The 17,573-nt window shown below is 48.0% G+C and overlaps 3 protein-coding genes across 10 annotated transcripts in view; 1 reads left to right on the top strand and 2 right to left on the bottom strand.

The window, feature by feature from the left end:
• LOC1272970 (serine/threonine-protein kinase Pak) overlaps positions 1 to 9,252 on the bottom strand; it is a 63,023-nt gene extending 53,771 nt beyond the window's left edge. For 2 of the 8 annotated variants that reach the window (XM_061645786.1, XM_061645781.1), the window contains exons 1-3: positions 9,115 to 9,252; positions 592 to 1,634; positions 190 to 344 (exon numbers count right to left, since the gene is read on the bottom strand). In XM_061645786.1, coding sequence (XP_061501770.1) covers positions 190 to 344; positions 592 to 757 — 321 coding nt within the window. In that variant the 5' untranslated portion in view covers positions 758 to 1,634; positions 9,115 to 9,252. Of the gene's footprint in view, positions 1 to 189; positions 345 to 591; positions 1,635 to 8,188; positions 8,326 to 8,645; positions 8,844 to 8,883 lie in introns of those variants that run through there. The other 6 variants (XM_061645785.1, XM_061645783.1, XM_061645779.1 and 3 more) reach the window with 6 other exon arrangements.
• An 871-nt stretch (positions 9,253 to 10,123) lies between these two features.
• Positions 10,124 to 12,982, top strand: LOC1272969 (general transcription and DNA repair factor IIH helicase subunit XPD). Its single transcript, XM_311900.6, has 6 exons — positions 10,124 to 10,237; positions 10,300 to 11,109; positions 11,195 to 11,858; positions 11,936 to 12,462; positions 12,558 to 12,696; positions 12,765 to 12,982. Exons 1-6 carry the CDS (start codon positions 10,233 to 10,235, stop codon positions 12,900 to 12,902), a joined length of 2,283 nt encoding a protein of 760 aa, XP_311900.4. The 5' UTR covers positions 10,124 to 10,232; the 3' UTR covers positions 12,903 to 12,982.
• Positions 12,983 to 14,458: 1,476 nt separating this feature from the next.
• Positions 14,459 to 16,592, bottom strand: LOC1272968 (GILT-like protein 1). Its single transcript, XM_311899.5, has 5 exons — positions 16,182 to 16,592; positions 15,955 to 16,086; positions 15,024 to 15,185; positions 14,813 to 14,953; positions 14,459 to 14,731 (listed from the first exon to the last, which is right to left on the bottom strand). Exons 1-5 carry the CDS (start codon positions 16,239 to 16,241, stop codon positions 14,642 to 14,644), a joined length of 585 nt encoding a protein of 194 aa, XP_311899.3. The 5' UTR covers positions 16,242 to 16,592; the 3' UTR covers positions 14,459 to 14,641.
• Positions 16,593 to 17,573: the final 981 nt, after the last annotated feature.

Consider the following 17,573-nt stretch of genomic DNA (forward strand, 5'->3'; position numbering starts at 1 on the left):
CACAGCACACATTAACCTTGCTCTCCTTTGCTCGATCTTACCACGTGCGCTTGCTTTCGTGCAAGTCCAAGGATGCCCGGGGTTTAATTTAAAGAGCCGAGCACCTCTATCCCGCTCGCTCTCTTCATCCATCGCTCGCCTAAGACGGGTGTTTTGTTGGTGTGTTGGTTTCCGATATCACACACTTACCGTAAATTCTCCGGTCACGGCATCGAAACCCACGTGCACCGTATGCTCGAAGTTGGTCGGATAGGATATATTCGGCTTCGAGTCGTTGTGGGACGCCTTCGATACCTTGATCTTGTTTTTGAGCGTTTTCTTCTTCCGGTCGGCATCTTCTGGTTCTGTGAAATGGGAACGGATAGAGAATCAAGATTAATATTACGCTTCGTTTGAGGGAAAAACCAATGCAATATATGCTCCTTTAGTGTTTAGAAATTTGTTTCATTAAATGTTCAATTTAAGTTGAAAGAAATGATTCAACAAATGATTCATCTAGGCATGATTATTGATTGGTTGATATGAGAACAATTTCAGTTGCAATTCTCAACTAATATTGTACAGTTTGAATAGCTCTTCCCGTTTTCGTACCTTTTGGTAACGGCTTCATATCCACCGGAGCGACACCATCGATTCGATCGATCACTCCAGAGCTGCCTCCACCGCCACCAATGACACCACCACCGCCGCCAGCGCCACCCCGATTGCTCGTCAACCGGACGGGCGGTGCCGGGGGTTTATCCTCTTCGCTGGACATGTTTTGCCGCAGATGATGCTCTCGTCGATGGACGATTTTCAAGCGGGATATGTATTATGCTACACACTCCTTTCAATAAAAAAGGGACGAAATGTTGCAAGCAAACGCCCTTTGGTTTTATTTCTTGCACTCCGGCACACTCCTCTTATTTCCCTTCACCCGCGACACTATTATACCAAAAGCAGCTTCACAACTTTATTACTCCACTGGTACACTCCTTACCGGCCAGCTTTTTGTGCGCCTTTTTAATACACTTTCAATACTTTACTCTATAATTTAATTCGCAACACGCACTCCACAATAAACTCCACCGAGTGACGACGCTCGCTCACACCAACCGACAGCGGACATGTACACCACGCGGGGAACTGATTTCTCCCATCGAAATGCAAAACGGAAGCGAACACTTAAAATACACCCACCACGAGGAAAGCAACGGTCGCGAACTCGCGTACACACGATTCACACGTAAATGGCGGACCAAACGGACACTTTAACGGTTAAACCACAATCAAGCAAAAGACCACATCTAGGCGAACTGAAGCAGGATCGCAGTAGTGGCCGCAATTGGTAACGGGAACGGGGGGATGGGTGGGTAAGAGAAATAAATAGTAAATAAAAGTAACACAACATAAATGCACCAATGCAGAACAACACACACGCACACACACACGTAGAGGGAAAATGCACTTTAAAGCCAACGCTTAATTTCTATCGCCGTAGCGCCATTTAAGGATTTGTGCAGGATTTTATCCTTACGCATCGAGCACGTTCACATTGCACTGGTACTGGCGTTTTGCACCGGGTGTTGGTTGAGTGCAGACAATCGTGCCGTCACACGTGTTTGGTTTAATGACACTTTCGAACTGAAAACCACCTACAAAAGAGAGAAAAGAGCGATAAAGGCATTTATTGTAGAATATTTGACTGCTTCAAATACTATTTGATAGAAGAAAAAAAACATTTAAATGTTGCAGTTGCAGAAGAAAGCAGATTTGATGTTGTAACTGCTTATAATATGCATTTGCAGAGAAAAAATGTCGGCTCACTCCTTGACATTGTTCATTGCTCGGTGTGATCTGAAACGATACAAAATATAGAAAAAACAACAATTAGTTAAATGCATAGATTAAAGGTCTTATAAACAGCGACAATATATAATTCTATAATAAAACATACTCTTGAACGCCTTCGGACGACCTAAACCCAAATAATACCTGACTGAACAATCGTCTAACACACACTTCGTGCCCAACAAAACAGGGTCATTACACACCAGCTCATCTAAAAGGATCGATTTTCTTAACCTTCGGCCAGCGAACACACGTTAAGCCTCGACTATGAGTCTAACATTGGCAGTGAACCATTGAATCAACCACGGCGGCACAAAGTGCAATCCAATTTGCGCTCGTTCAACGGATTATTGTCGAAAAGAACCTTCCTCTTCACCCAACGAAGCACGCTGTCGGGGAGGAGGAATAAAAAAAAAACAGACCGGGCAAACGGATTTCGGTTGATCCATATAGATTTTCCGTAAATCCGTAAATTCTATTCACCGCTGCTATTCTCGCCGTGGAGCGAGAAAAAGAGGCGCACAAGCAGCCGAAGCCACTACAGAAGCAGGGCTGCCCGGCGGTGTGATGGAGGAGCATTGCTTCCGGTGGAAGCGTTTCTTTTTACCTTCTTAATACTTCCAAAACGAGACACGGCCGCCCGCGACAGACAACGGCAACCTCACCTTAATGCTGCTGGGAGGCTCCGTCAAAAATGGAGGTAATATTATTAGCGAGAACCATTTCAGGAACGAACAAAACAGGACGCGATGACACCACCACCACCACCACCACCACCGTTCATAACCAGCCTCCCCCTTCCTGTTTCGCACCACACACACACACACGCTGGAGCAGCGGGAAAAGATCGTCTACCGCATGCTCGCCCGCAAAGGCAGACTCTCCGCCGGTAGCAAAACGTGTGCGAAGAATGGTGAAGAACAGCAAAAATGGCCCGCACGCCAAAGATGGGAATCGGTAGCCACCGCCGATTGGCCGGAGGAAGAAAAAGGTGAGTGTTTCAATCGATTCCACTGTCACACGGCAAAGTTCTTCTTTATTTAGACAAATCGCGACCGCGTACAGTATTGAGCCGCAGGCCTGGTACGGTGGGGTACGTGCGTTTCGGTTGGAGCTTCCGTTCGGTACACAAAAGGAGGTGGGAGAAGCATTGCCTCGAGGCAACATAATTTTTGGCAAACAATATTGTCGTCACTCGTGATTCTAAGCGTGTGTTTTTTCTGGTACGTTTTCCTTTGTTGGTTCTTACCAATTCTTACGAAGATGTATCGCAAAATTGTCATAGACGAAGAGGTCTACAACATATTCAAGCCGCAACGAATCGGCTAGTACAATGAAAACAGACAACCTCTGAACTCAAGCTTAATAATATTTACAAAACACATTCGATCTTCAATGACTTGCAAGCGTCTCTTTTGCCAAGCATAAATATGAGACATTCAACCCACCGTGTGCCACCGCATGTTTGCGAATCGATGGAAAGACTTTGTCCCATATGGACAAAACCTGGACTTTCGCTGTAGGCAGTATAACGTGTTACCTTCACCAGTTTGCGACAGACCAATTTTTCATTCAACCATTACCGTTTGTTGTTGTTTTTTTCTTCTTCTTCTTCTGCCTTCTATACGGAAAAGATTCCTCGCTTTCCTCGCAGGCGGCGAAAAGGTTGCCAGGCGCGGGAGATATAGCATAACTCATTACATACAATCGATCTTCTCGTTCATCGATATTATCTAACGAGCGAAACGAATCGCTTTCCGTTCAGGTTGCTGGCAGGTCGATCGCCTGTGCCTGTGCGAAACACAAACCCGCAAAAGCACAAGCTATTTGTCATCGCGTCCCGTGTTCCCCGTTGGTGGTGTGTTTTCTAGGGAACTTTTTTTTATCTTCTCTCTGTCGTTGAATTGTTAACCGCATACACAATCTCTTTTCTTTTGCCAATAATACCGGCAAAACTGAAGGCGCCACATTAAATAACCATCGCATGATCAATGCGATCAAAAAGGACGTGCAAACATGCTGTGACGATCAACGTTACGATATTGAACAATTGTACAGCATATATAATTTCCAGGTGCTTTGGGACACTTTATTGACTCTTTCCCATTAGAAATGAACTGAATGTTATGGGAATTGAACTCTATCGCACCCTTGTTGGACAAATCTAACAAGATTTTCCAAGTAGCCTGTCCTATAAGAGTTCCATAGAGTCCAAAATTGCATCTTATGCAGTTCATTTCCCATAAGAAAGAGCCAAGGAAGTGTTGCACAACTATGAAAACCCTGTAAGAGAGGAGGTTTTAGGTTTTTTCTAGTACAACGGAATACTCGTTCGTCACAATACGGGTAATATACATTGGTTTCAAAATAAAAAGTGATTCCAAAAGTTGTTGTTGCTGTTTTTTTTTACGAGCCTTTTTAGCATTCGCCTCTCGATTCCAAAAGTGACACAACTCGATTTTTTGTTGGTTTAATTATTCTGCCTGCGCGTACAACTTTAGTCATATGAATCTCATTTCATCCCCAAACTAATCACAACACTGTCATAAATCTATGCTCCACTTTGACACAGCGTCCCGGGAGTTTCTTTCCCAAGGACAAGAACTTTTGAACCAGCCACGCTAAGGACGGTTCGTTTAATTAACCTTGTGTCTGGTAACCGGAGGCTACGCGGGTGCAAAATGGTCACCCAATCCAATCGCACCCAACGGCGCTGCTGCAGAACATGGAAAGAAAAAGTTAGTAAATCCAGACGAAAATCGATTCTCGCCCCGCTCAAGTTCAGTGTCTAATGCGCTCCTAATGAAGAACGCTGACAAAAGAAATGAACAACCAACGAAACGGCTGGTTGGTGAATTTTGCTGCTGTTATTTCCAGCTACGAATGTCCGCTCCTTCTGTGTTTGGTGATAGCTTTTTCTCATATCGCTTACCGAGCACGGCGAAGCAATCTTTGGTTGCTAGGGCGTCTTGAATTCTAGTGGCAGCACGCGTCATGTACTATACACGGTCGCCTTGAAGCGGCGAAGGAGGGGGAAAGAAAATTTCAAACTAAAAATGGCACAACCCGAGAGCTCGTTGTCTCTCTCCGTGAGCTTCCGTTTGCTTCTTTTTTTCTTTTTTGTTTTATTTCCACGACCCTAATTGACGCCCTGTCCTAGGGTGTTGCGGATAAAAGTCAATGGCCCTGCGCGCTGTACACAAAAGGACAAGAAGCAGGCCGGCACCACCCGTCGGTCGGTTCTGAGCGCAAAGATTTCGATCGTCGAAAAGGAAAATTGGAAAATCCGCACCGGATGGTGCCAGCATGGTGGTGACCTTCTTGGGACGGCGTACAGCAACCAACGCCTGCTGCTGCTTCGTAGATAGTTTTTGGAGTTCATTTCCAACTCAGCGTGAATTTTCAGTTGGGAGCTTGTTGTACATCGTACGCAATGCAATACCATGGCAGAAACACGTGGCGCAGTAACGTTGTTGTCAAAAGCCTTATGCTCTCTTGTCTGACGGAAAGCATGAGCTTGAAGCGCACGTGTACGATATTAACCCTCACACAAACACACACGCAAATTTCCCAAAACATCGTGTAATAAATACTGTCCAAGTAAATTACAAACTAAGCGTCGGAAAACAGCACTGTGAGCTTTCATCACACATTGATTGACCGAACCAAACGGTCAAACGGCAAAAACCTTCCGTTGAGTCACACCTTTAGTCATACACGATGACGATAAGCGAATGAAGCGTGTCTCGACCGGGACACTGCACCTTCTTTCTAGCGCACCGCTCCCATTGCAACGAACACGGCAGCTTTTATCTACCGAAAGCTGAAGCCCCATTTCTCCTATCACGAGAAGCTCACTCAGCTTGATTTGATGGACGCGCTGAGATGTGGACGCTTTTTCGCTCGGCGGCCTTGGTTAGAGCATGATAAAAGTAAACCTCTGTCACAGTGTAAGATGGAGAAAATGAAATACGTCACACACCGTGACACGTTTACGCGTTCCACGTACCATCCCTTAAGCTTGTTTTTATCGGGGCCACGGCAAGCGCACTCCCGCCGGTAAGAGAGATGAATGTGTCACAAGCAATAGCATCATCATGGGGAATATAATGCATGCGGTCATGATTTTCCATCTCGCGGAATTGTCTCGCGGAATAATCTAGCTTTTTCTGCTGCTGCAGTCGCGTGCCGGCTACTTGCCGTGCTTCCTTTCCACCTTCGCCCACAGCTGGAGGGGTTCAACATACTACCACACCGTCTAGTTTCGACCATTAATTTCATCACGCCAAAGTGCATGCTGTGGGAGTGGGAAGTGCACACACACACACACCAACACTTTCCTAAGGCTCGGCAAATGCGCGACCCAAAGAGATCATCATCATCATCCTCATCATCGTCGTCTTCTGATTGAGAAGACGGTGTATAGAGAGAGTGGGTGACACGGCACTCTCAAACACGGCACACACACACGCGCACATACACCGAACACAGGCTAAGCTGAAACCATTTTCCACCGTGGACAGCGCTGCATCAAAGAACATGGCGCAGACCGTACCGCAAGCGGGGTGAAATGCATCGCGACCGGATCGCCCAACCTTTGGGACCGGTAGACGAGACGGAAGAGGTGCGAACGAGCGAGAGAGCACGTGTGTGTGTGTGGTGCTGTCCATATATGAGTGTGCGGTGAAGCACTTAAGAGATATATTTATATTTGTAAGGAGACGCTTGTTTTCTTTACATCGTTCACGCGCTCTCCCCCCTCGCGTTCGTTGCGCACTGGGATCTGCACGCTTCGCCGTGGCGTTCTCGCCCGCGCCTTGGCAGTTTAATTTTATTAGTTCTTTTCCGTCTATTTTGGATCGCTTGGGGGGGAGAGAAGCAACCCTCCGGGCAGGATTGGAGCATGATGAATGGGCAGGGGCACGGGAGTGCATGTCTGCATGGTGTGGTTTTGGGTGTGTTGTAGCGCCGGCACCACTACTACTAGCCCACCACCCTGGGTAGCAGGAGGCCATTTATTCCTAGTTTAGAAGCAAATCCAAAACCCATCGGAAACTGAATTTAACATTCCTGCGCGAGCATGGAGCGTGTCGGGCGGGTGAGATTTGGTACGGGAGAAGCTCCCAGCTGCCATGCATTTCCTGGCTCAAATGCTGCATAAAGAAAGCAGCTTAGCATTGAAATCTAAAAATCTCCCGCTGCTGTAATTGAATCGCACTGGTTTTCTTTTTAATGATTGTTGCTAATAATGGCTCCCACACTCTAAATACAGCATCGGACGGTGCTGATTATCACATGACTCTTTATCGATATTGTAAGGCTGAGAGTGTGTGTGTCATACTAAGCAACTAAGCCGTCGTCAGCCGTCGTCCAATGTGTTTCCATCAATTCCCGGGCCTACAAAGAAGGTGATACAACCGATGACTCATGTTTGGAACGACATTGCACTTACCTTGCGGTCGTGTGGATAGAAGAAAAGTGCACAAGCCACAATCTCTAGCATCCGCATGGAATAAAACATCGCTTCCTGTGCGCTTCTGGTGACACATGTCCAGCTGCGTTTTAAGGCTTTTTGGGTACTCGATGACACTCGTTGATGCTGTTTTTTAATGCAGACGCGCATAAGCTTGAAACATTAATAGCTCCCTCGGGAGGAATCGGCGGAACCGACGATAATGACGGAAATGCCGCACCAGGGACATACGACGGCGACGTTTATCGGACGCAGCCTAGGTGTGTTGCCGCTGTCCTCATCAATCTTTCCTTTGAGCTGTGGCACCCGGGCACCAATCAGGCGATAAAAAGCAGCGAAGCAAGTCCATTATCAGCACCGTTTGGGGCGTCAGAAACGGAGGCTCATTTTCGCTGCATTTTGCGCAAATTTGCCAACACGCCGGGGAGAGGTGATAATCCTTCCGTTTTTAGCACGGGCACGATAAAAATCACACACCGGTTCCAACGCACCGCCACCCCACATCAGACCTTTCGGGGGGTGTGTGTGTGTGTGTGTGCTGGTGGTGGTGGTAAACGTTTCTTCGAATGCACTTTAGGGATGGTAACGCCGCCGACTTTGTTCACACAGGTACACAGAGCGCGATGCACACGCACGCACACTACCACCGACCACGGGGAGGCTGGCTGGCTGCTGTCCCGCATGTGTGTTTTTTCTCACTGTTTTCGTCTTGTAGCTTTTCTTTCTCGAAGCAACACACTTCACACCGTACCGCCTCACTCTTTTTCTCCGACTTTAGACCCGTTCTTCTTCGGACTAACACCCTCACTAAACGTCGCGTTTTGGGTGTTCTTCCATTTCACTTCCTGTGTGCTATGGTTGCCCCGATGGGTAAAGGTGACTTACCGCACTCGGAGCGGTAGCAAGGAAGGAAGAGTGGCACACGAGGATGGGATGCCAGCCGTGCCGTGAGCCTACCGACCGGATCCGGATTTCGCTCCAAATCGATACCGTTTTGCGTGATGGTCGCGACAGTTCTCGCGACAACCGCACACACACACACACACACCTTCACGCACCTACATACAAAGCTGCACATGCACGCTTGCGCTTGTTGAAATACGCGACAGAACAAGCAGGCGGGCGGAAGACGGGAGGGGCAAAGGGCGGATAATCATACGCGACCCGCTCCCTACCCGCCGAACGCGGTCCCCCCTGCCTGTCTCGCGTGAATCAGCAATTCATTTACGCAAGCCTCGAGGCTTGCGATGGAGGGTTTTCCGTCTGTTTTCTTTTTCCTTCTTTTTCCGTGGAGTGCTGGAGTGCGAAGCCACACACATTTTCGGAATGATTACACACTCACTCAACTCATTTCACTGCATCGAATAAGTGATAATGCGAAACACGAAGCAAAAAGGCTTTGCGAATTGGGCGAAGCACCCCGACACATACACGCACACACACACACATATGACGTTGGCGGAGGTAAGCGATTCTGCTTCTTCTGCGTGGAAATTATGTTGAATCGTTTCAGAGTGAGGTGCTCCAATGGCACGCATCCCGAGCATCCACAGTTGCTGGGCGACAAATCTCGTAGTTACCTTGCGCTCCACAAAGACGGCGGCGAACACTCCATCTAGAACTGAAGCGAGAGGCACGGCCACGGTCGTCGACCAACGATGCGGAGCAGGGTGACGGGTTGGGTTGTTCCTGCGACCATCCGTACCATTTGGGAAGCTGGAACACAGACACCACACGGGCACACTCGCTGGCTGGAAACTCGTGCCCGAAGCGTGCGTGAGCTGTGCGTTGCGGGGAAAACGGGCAAACACCTGGAGAAAATTAGCAGCACGGCACGGGGACTCGATTTTTCCTTCGTACGGTATGCGTTACATTTCACATTATCTTCATTTTCTTCCTCTTCTTGTTTTGCAATTGCTTATACAGAGAGAGTGTGCGTGTGTGCGTGTTGTCAGTTTTGTTTAACTGTCACTACCCAAGGTGGATTAAAGAAACGTGGTGGTGGAATCTAGAGCGTTTTGACAAATCGCCATTTGACGTAAGGTCCCCAGGATTCAAACAGTTGTTTACGTTTTTTTAATTTGTTCATTGAATTTATCTACATTTTTTTTATGATTTCCTATACTTTTCAAACATATTTTGGGCTTTTTGAGCTCTTATCAAACATTTAATCATAGATTCAATACATATATTCCAGTAAAAAAGAATAATTCAGGTGCTATTTCGAGAATGTATTGTATGATTTAAATTGTTTTCGACATATTTAAGGATAATAAATAAGAAATATTTTATTTTACATATGTTTACATTCATTCCGAATTATCTATGAGGTACATTGGAGAATAAAGTGATTTACTTGATTTTAGATCTCGAGATTAACAAAATCATTAAAGATATATAATTTGACTCATTTCTTTTAAGATAATCAAAACAAATACAAAACTGCACTTCTTCTTCTTCTTCTTTGGCTCAACAACCGTTGTCGGTCAAGGCCTGCCTGTACCACTTATGGGCTTGGCTTTCAGTGACTAATTGATTTCCCCCCATAGCAGGATAGTCAGACCTACGTATGGCGGCACGGTCTATTTGGGGATTGAACCCATGACGGGCATGTTGTTAAGTCGTACGAGTTGACGACTGTACTATGAGACCGGCTCACAAAAATGCACTTAACAACCAAAAATTCTGTTTTATTTGCTATACTTTGTGTGCGGAAGCCAGTCGATAATGGTTTTAAAATGACGTAAGGTCCCTCATACATGGCGACCCCCCAAAGACCCTTTTCGTCCACTTGGTCTCTTTAATCCACCTTGGTATAGCTGATCGTTTATCTGTCAAAATCCTCCAAAACAACAACAACCCATTCTGCAGCCGGCGCGCGTGCATCGCATCTTCGTTTGCATCACACGAATGGAATAATCGCTACAAAATGAGGTAAGAATACGAACAAAATGTGCCAATTGCACTCCCCTAACCGCGGTACCTTGCGTCCACAGGATCAGCGTTGACGGATTGCTGGTGTACTTTCCGTACGAGTACATCTACCCGGAGCAGTACGCTTACATGCTCGAGCTGAAGCGTACGTTCGATGCGAAGGGCCACTGTCTGCTGGAAATGCCCTCGGGGACGGGCAAAACCACCACGCTGCTCTCGCTGATCGTGGCGTACATACTGGAGAACCCGCACGTCGTGCGCAAGCTGATCTACTGCTCGCGTACGGTGCCCGAGATTGAGAAGGTAATTGCCGAGCTGAAGCATCTGATGAACTACTACGAAAAGCAGACGGGCGCAATGCCGAACATTACCGGGCTGGTGCTTAGCTCGCGCAAAAACATGTGCATCCATCCGGAGGTGAGCCGCGAACGGGAGGGCAAGATTGTTGACGCACGGTGCTACGGCATGACCGCGAGCTACGTGCGCGAACGGGCGGCTCACGACGAGTCGGCACCGGTGTGCCAGTATTACGAGGGTTTCCAGGCGGAGGGCAAAGAAAACATGCTGCCGCCGGGCGTGTACTCGATCGACGATCTGAAAGAGTTCGGCCGGGAGCGGAACTGGTGTCCGTACTTTCTGTCCCGCTTTGCCATCAACCAGGCGCACGTGGTCGTGTACAGCTACTACTACCTGCTCGATCCGAAGGTGGCGGAGGTGGTCTCGAAGGAGCTGGCCCGCGAATCGGTCGTCGTGTGCGACGAGGCGCACAACATCGACAACGTGTGCGTGGACTCGATGAGCGTAAAGATCAACCGGCGGCTGATCGAGCGCAGCACGACCGGTATACACAACCTGGAGAAGAAAGTGGCCGAGTAAGCGCGATTTGCGATTTTTGTTTATATTGCTGCAGCATTCTGAAGAGCACGTTCTGATGAAGCTGTTTTCTTTGGCTTGCAGACTGAAGGAGGACGACAAGCGTCGCCTCAACGAAGAGTACGTCCGGCTGGTGCAGGGCTTGAAGGATGCGTCGTTCGCCCGCGAAACCGACATGGTGCTGGCGAATCCGGTGTTGCCGAACGAGGTCATCAGGGAGGTCGTGCCGGGCAACATACGCAACGCGGATCACTTCCTGTCCTTTCTGAAGCGCTTCATCGAGTACATCAAATCGCGGCTGCGCGTCCAGCACGTGGTGCAGGAAAGTCCGGCCGGGTTTTTGCGCGACGTACAGCAGAAGGTGTGCATCGAGCGGAAACCGCTGCGCTTCTGTGCCGATCGGTTGCAGTCGCTGCTGCGCACGCTGGAAATCACGGACCTGAGCGAGTACGGCCCGCTGTCGGTCATTACCTCGTTCGCGACGCTCGTGTCGACGTACACGAAGGGCTTTACCATCATCATCGAGCCGTTCGACGACAAAACGCCCACCGTGTCGAATCCGATCATGCACTTCAGCTGTCTCGATTCGTCGATCGCGATGAAACCGATCTTCCAGCGGTTCCAGAGCGTGGTCATCACGTCCGGCACGCTGTCCCCGATGGACATGTACCCGAAGATACTGGACTTTGAGCCGGTCGTGATGAGCTCGTTCACGATGACGCTCGCCCGGCCCTGCTTGCTGCCGATGGTAAAGCAAATGCGCCGAAACAAATGGCCACTGGATGGGGTTGGGATTATACTGTCATTGCTCTTTCCATTCCGCAGATTGTAGCGCGTGGCAATGATCAGGTTGCCATCTCGTCGCGCTTTGAAACGCGCGAAGATACGGCGGTGACGCGCAATTACGGCCAGCTGCTTGTGGAGACGGCCAAAACCGTACCGGACGGGGTGGTGTGCTTCTTCACCTCCTACCTGTACCTGGAGTCGGTCGTCGCGTCCTGGTACGATCAGGGCATCATCGATACGCTGCTGCGCTACAAGCTACTGTTCATCGAAACGCAGGACAATGCGGAAACGTCCTACGCACTGATGAACTACGTGAAGGCGTGCGAGTGTGGCCGCGGTGCCGTGCTGTTGGCCGTCGCCCGTGGCAAAGTGTCGGAGGGTGTGGATTTCGATCACCATCTCGGTCGGGCGGTGCTGATGTTTGGCATTCCGTACGTGTACACCCAGTCGCGCATACTGAAGGCACGGTTGGACTATTTGCGCGATCAGTTCCAGATACGGGAGAACGATTTTCTTACCTTCGATGCACTGCGGCATGCGGCACAGTGCGTTGGTCGTGCTATTCGGTAGGTATTCACGGGCACCTGTTGTTCTGCTTCTTGTGTCACGTGTGTACCCATTAAATGGTTTTTTTTTGTTGCTTGCTTGCCTCCCCAAACAGTGGTAAGACCGATTACGGTATTATGATCTTCGCGGACAAGCGCTTCTCCCGGCAGGACAAGCGGGGCAAGCTGCCGAAATGGATACAGGAGCATCTGACCGATAATTTGAGCAATCTCAGTACGGAAGAATCGATGCAGGTTAGAGAGCAAATTTCTTAATGCAACTGTTTTTTTTTTGCTAAAACTCAAACACTTTCCCTTCACAGCTTGCCAAACGCTGGCTCCGACAGATGGCACAGCCGTTCACCCGCGAAGATCAGCTCGGCGTTTCGCTACTTACGCTTGAGCAACTGCAAAGCATGGAGCGGGAAAAGCTGGAAAAGCAGGCCCAAGGCAAACAGTGAGTGGTCGAGAGCAGCACAGTTCGAGTTGATGTACGCAAGAATAAAGCAACGGTGTTCAATTATGTTCCGGTCAACTGCAACGTTTCTTTTTTGTATACATATATTTTACACCTTTTAACTATAACTAGCTAGATATTTAAAAACGGGGGTTTCTTACGTTCCTGTACACGTTGAACAATATGCACACTTTCCACAGGTTCGTTCCCAGTGTAAGACATTTCTCCCTTTTGTTTTTGCTCACTTAGATAAATACGGGCGCGCTTTTCTCTCCGCAACACACCACAATCGGTAGGAAGATCAACTCACGATACCTTGAGTCGGGGTGTTTTGGTAGCAGTAGTAAAAGTTCCAATAAAATACAACATGATCTGTGTTCAACACTGAGAGCCGTACGATTGAGGCGGAAAAAAGGGAAATCTCATATCATACTCCATCGCTAGAGAGGCTTCGCTTCTCTTGTGAGGCAGATCTCAAGCTTCTCATCTCAAAACGTAGCGGTTTCCGCCAGCCACCCAGAAGATATGGTGTAAATATACTTGGCTTTGTTTCTCCTCCGCTCGTGCGTTTCTCCCCGTGGTTTTAAGAGACTTATCGCCACAACAAACTCGCAAGAACAAACCACATCCTTGATTTGTTCTACCTCTACCTGGATCACTCCCACTACCTTGCGGATGGTTAGCCCGTGCGTATCTTGCTGCTGCACTGTTTGCAGAATTTCGTCCAGCTTGACTTCCTGGACATTTTGCTGCTCCCGCAAGCCCGCCCCCAACCCTCTAGCTTCCTAGTAATTAGTGCTAGCATGCTGGAGCTGGACTGCTCTTGGCCTGAGTAGGATTCATTGTTGCCCTTCATGCTGTTGTGCTCGTTGCTATTATCCTTGGTGCTGTTGTCGTAGTTGTACTTGGTTTGGCTGCTGGACCTTTCCTGTATTTAATTAGGTTTCGGAAATAATCATTCTGAATGCAAATCACGAGAGGACGCGCAATGGAAGTGAATGCTCCCGACCAAGGTGAATTATTAGCGTTATATAGAAGGGTTATAGAAGGTGAATTATTAGCGCGTTTGCCGGGCTCCAGCATTTTTGAACGTTGCGTATCGCATTTGGGCTTAAAGTTGCAGAAGCATGCTCCAGGGGTTTGTGGCGATAAAATCATAAATCATAAATCCGATGGGTAAATGTAAATGTGAAATCTTGTGTAAATGTATTTTTCTCAAAATGTTTGTTTTCAATTTTCAAAAAAGCCATTTTCAATCTTTCGGAGCGGCGAACAGTCATAGAACGGTAAAACTGTGACCTCCCAATAGGATTAATCAGTGTACATTGTTGTGCTTAATTTGTGCTTAATCACCATGATTATGTCTGGAAAACCAACAACCTCTTAAATCGTCCGATACTTTATCAGCAACAAGTTTGCCTCGGAGTTTAAATCCGATAGCACTTGCTTACGGAAATTGGCTTCAAATGCTGTGTGCCGATGATAAGATTCGATCGATTTGCCCTGTTTTTGTACAAACTTACGTAAACATTCTAGACTCGTGTCTCGGAATTGCAAAGATTAAAGTTGTTTCGCGTGTCCTAGTTCATGCGAACATTTTGTACTTTATTTGTTTTTTGTTTTTATTTTGAAGTGATGTACAATTTTAAAAATGTTCTTTTTCGGCTATTTGGCTGTTGGATTGACTTTCTTATAGTTAATCACTACGCGTCAGCTCGATACAGTCAACACACACGGGGACGCTTAACAGCCCACTCCGGTAAGTCCGGCCAGTTCGCAAATAATGCCCGCAAAGTCGTTCAGCGATCGATCCTGGAGACCCTGGTCGAATTGCTGAAACAAAACACAAGCAAACAAAACCGGAGGCGTTAATTGAATTAGCTGATACAAAATAGTTAATTGCATCATGCTTACGCCGTTGAACACGATGGTTGGAATAAACGCCGGCGTAATGAGCTGCGTGCGACGCTCCGCCTCAAGCTGAAGGGTCGTTCCCTGCGTACCCTCAACGCATTGCTCGGCAGCGTTAAGATTAACGCCCGAACGGAAAGCACACTTCGGGCGAAAGGAAAAAACGGTTATATTAGGTCAACCACTATTTCTGCCATTACTTCTCGCTACTTACCTCCCAGCCGCGTGGATCAGCGGTGAAGCTCATCTGGCATCCGACGTAGTTCACCTGGGCCTGCTGGGTCGGCAGCAGGCTGAGCACACACGATTGCACACGATTGCCCTCGCATTCGGCCGGACCGTGCTGGCAAATGAAGCTCTGGCCATTGTTGACGCTCTGGAAAGTAATGCAATGGATGCAATAAAAGCAACTAAGTTAGCTAACGCCCAGAATTCACAGCACACAGGCGCGCATTGTTTGAAGGGAGAAGAATGGGACGGAAACGATGCTTTCGAAATCGTTGCAGAATCTCGCCCAATTGCGCACATCAGCCCGGTGTGTGTAGGTGTTTTAATAGATCCATTTCAACGCCTTCTCGCTATTGACCTTAGCGTTGCGTGGGAAGGTTCTCTTGTATTGCTACATCGCGATCGGTTGGGGGGATAAGGTCGTAAGGCCGTATTTTGTAAAAGTTTCTTGAAATTTCATTCAAACATTAATATTATGGCACCAAAAACACCTAAGTACATACAGCTGCACAGGCGAGCAACCCGTTCGGAGCTTACGAAATAAATCCGGTTTGCTCTCCGCGGGCACGATCGCGACCCTCGGGCGGGGAGTTCCAATCGGTCTTAAGAACAATCCAACCGCTAAGCGCTGCCAGGCTTCTTTCGATTTAATTTATGTAGAAACAACCGTTCGCTCTACTCTCCCCAAACTGATGCAAAGAAAATAGCAACAAAACAGGTTTCTAGCGGGCGACACTGACCACAGCATACATCACCACACACTCACTGCCCGCACGCACATAGTTTCACACAGCCCAAATTAATAGAAATAGCTTATTCTGTTTGTCTCTAGAAATAGCTAACTTTGATTAAATGTAACCTAATAATTACATACAAACTTTGGCTCCCTTTCCCTTTTTGACGCTTTTTGCACTTACCTGCGCTTTGCCGAACGGAATGAAGTCAAGGGTGATGGCGTTCAGAAGCGTCGGATTCAATGTCAGCAGCTGATTCTGCACCCAGCGCACACTGTCCGGGCAAAGGTGGGCATAGTAGACGTCCACCGTCACCTACCCGTCCCAAAGACAAGAAACAACATCTGCCGTAAGTACCTCCACCGAAGGTTTTTGTTTTACCACGATCACACAGCCTGGTTAACGCTTACCGCCTGCACGTTGGCAGCGAACGCTGCAAAGATTAGGACCGCCGCCAAAGATCGCTTCATGGTCGCCGAGGTAGAGTGGAGTAAAATCACTTTCAAAGGCTTGGCAAAGCACGCGTAAGCTGCTGGGTCGGATGCTTCGCTGATCCGTTGCGTCTGAAGGTGTCGAGCGGAATGCAACCGAAACGGGTCGTGCTAAATGCTTATTTTCGCTTCACCGTTCTCGCCTCCCCGCCTCCCCACCGCCGAAAATCGACCCTCGATGAGGGATTTCTGGTCGGTGTGTGACGCTTGGATCGGATTAAGCCATCACAACGACCACGATGGAGCCGCGAGAGTGCGTTCTGAGCGGGCGAGCGGGCTGTCGTTGCGTACTGCCACGTGCTATCGTAGTGTGCGTCGGCTAGCGTTGGGCTGCGTAATGCGTGTGTAGCATGAGCCTTTCGGTGGGCTTGGTTTGCAACGTTAGGTGTGTCTGTGTGTACACATTTGTACTATAGTTTTGGTAAAGTTGGTCGCCCTAGCGCTCGGAGGGGGACTGTATGGAGCGTGATCAACTATGGAGATAAATTGTGTGGGAAAAGGTTGGCCGGGTCGAAAAGTTACTCAGGCAACGTGGATGAAGATATTACAATGAAAAATGAAACAATATTACGGTTTCTTTAAAATCAATCATTTGGTGGGGAGTCAGTATCAGTCACACTTTATTGTGTTCAGTGAGATTGCACACACTTCTTGAGTCTACTGAACCATCATTTGATCTGTCTATGATTTGAAATTAATTTACCAGATTCCATTCAAATTTCCACTCGACCGTCAATCAATGCAAGCAAATCTGCCGTCACTTACAACAATTGCAATCTTATCATCTCCGGCGTGTGTGTGTGTGTGTGTGTGTGTGTGTGTGTGTGTGTGTGTGTGTGTGCAGTCTTATCTGGTCAGGTGTCACGGTATTGTCGGGGTCGGGACTATCCCTTCCGGCAGTTCGAACGCCTTCGATCGATAGGAGCGCGGTTTATCTTATCTAAAATGGGCAGTTAAAACGCCATCCTTTATTATCTCGGTCTCAACATTGACGATTGGACATTGACTTGAAGGTATTACCACTGTTGAAAGGATTTGTTACCACGTATCCAAAAGCGCAACAGCTGGATAATCTCGTACGTAGGCTCTACGTACATCCAGTGCAGAAGACGAAACACCATACACACCATTGGAGAAGTGTCGCAATTGATGGTGGATTGTTGGCGTAAGTTGGCTACGTGGCTAGCCGGTTCGCGATTAAAGCGAGTCTGTAATGTTTGAAATGCTTTATTAGTTGAGTACTGCAACTAAACGATTTCTTTACTTACCTGCTTAAAGCAGGAAAGGGTGCCAACTGTTTGGTTAAAGTTC

Source organism: Anopheles gambiae, chromosome 2 (assembly GCF_943734735.2).
Source record: "Anopheles gambiae chromosome 2, idAnoGambNW_F1_1, whole genome shotgun sequence".
Classification (NCBI taxonomy): domain Eukaryota; kingdom Metazoa; phylum Arthropoda; class Insecta; order Diptera; family Culicidae; genus Anopheles; species Anopheles gambiae.

Excerpts from the sequence above, each read along its gene's own strand:
- LOC1272969 (XM_311900.6), top strand. Across the intron at positions 11,110-11,194 it reads CTGGAGAAGAAAGTGGCCGA|ACTGAAGGAGGACGACAAGC; the intron begins GTAAGCGCGATT and ends TTTGGCTTGCAG. Across the intron at positions 11,859-11,935 it reads GGCCCTGCTTGCTGCCGATG|ATTGTAGCGCGTGGCAATGA; the intron begins GTAAAGCAAATG and ends TCCATTCCGCAG.
- LOC1272968 (XM_311899.5), bottom strand. The coding sequence starts at position 16,241 with ATGAAGCGATCTTTGGCGGCGGTCCTAATCTTTGCAGCGTTCGCTGCC. Across the intron at positions 14,954-15,023 it reads CTGATCCACGCGGCTGGGAG|TGTGCTTTCCGTTCGGGCGT; the intron begins GTAAGTAGCGAG and ends TTTCGCCCGAAG. Across the intron at positions 14,732-14,812 it reads CAACCATCGTGTTCAACGGC|CAATTCGACCAGGGTCTCCA; the intron begins GTAAGCATGATG and ends GTTTTGTTTCAG.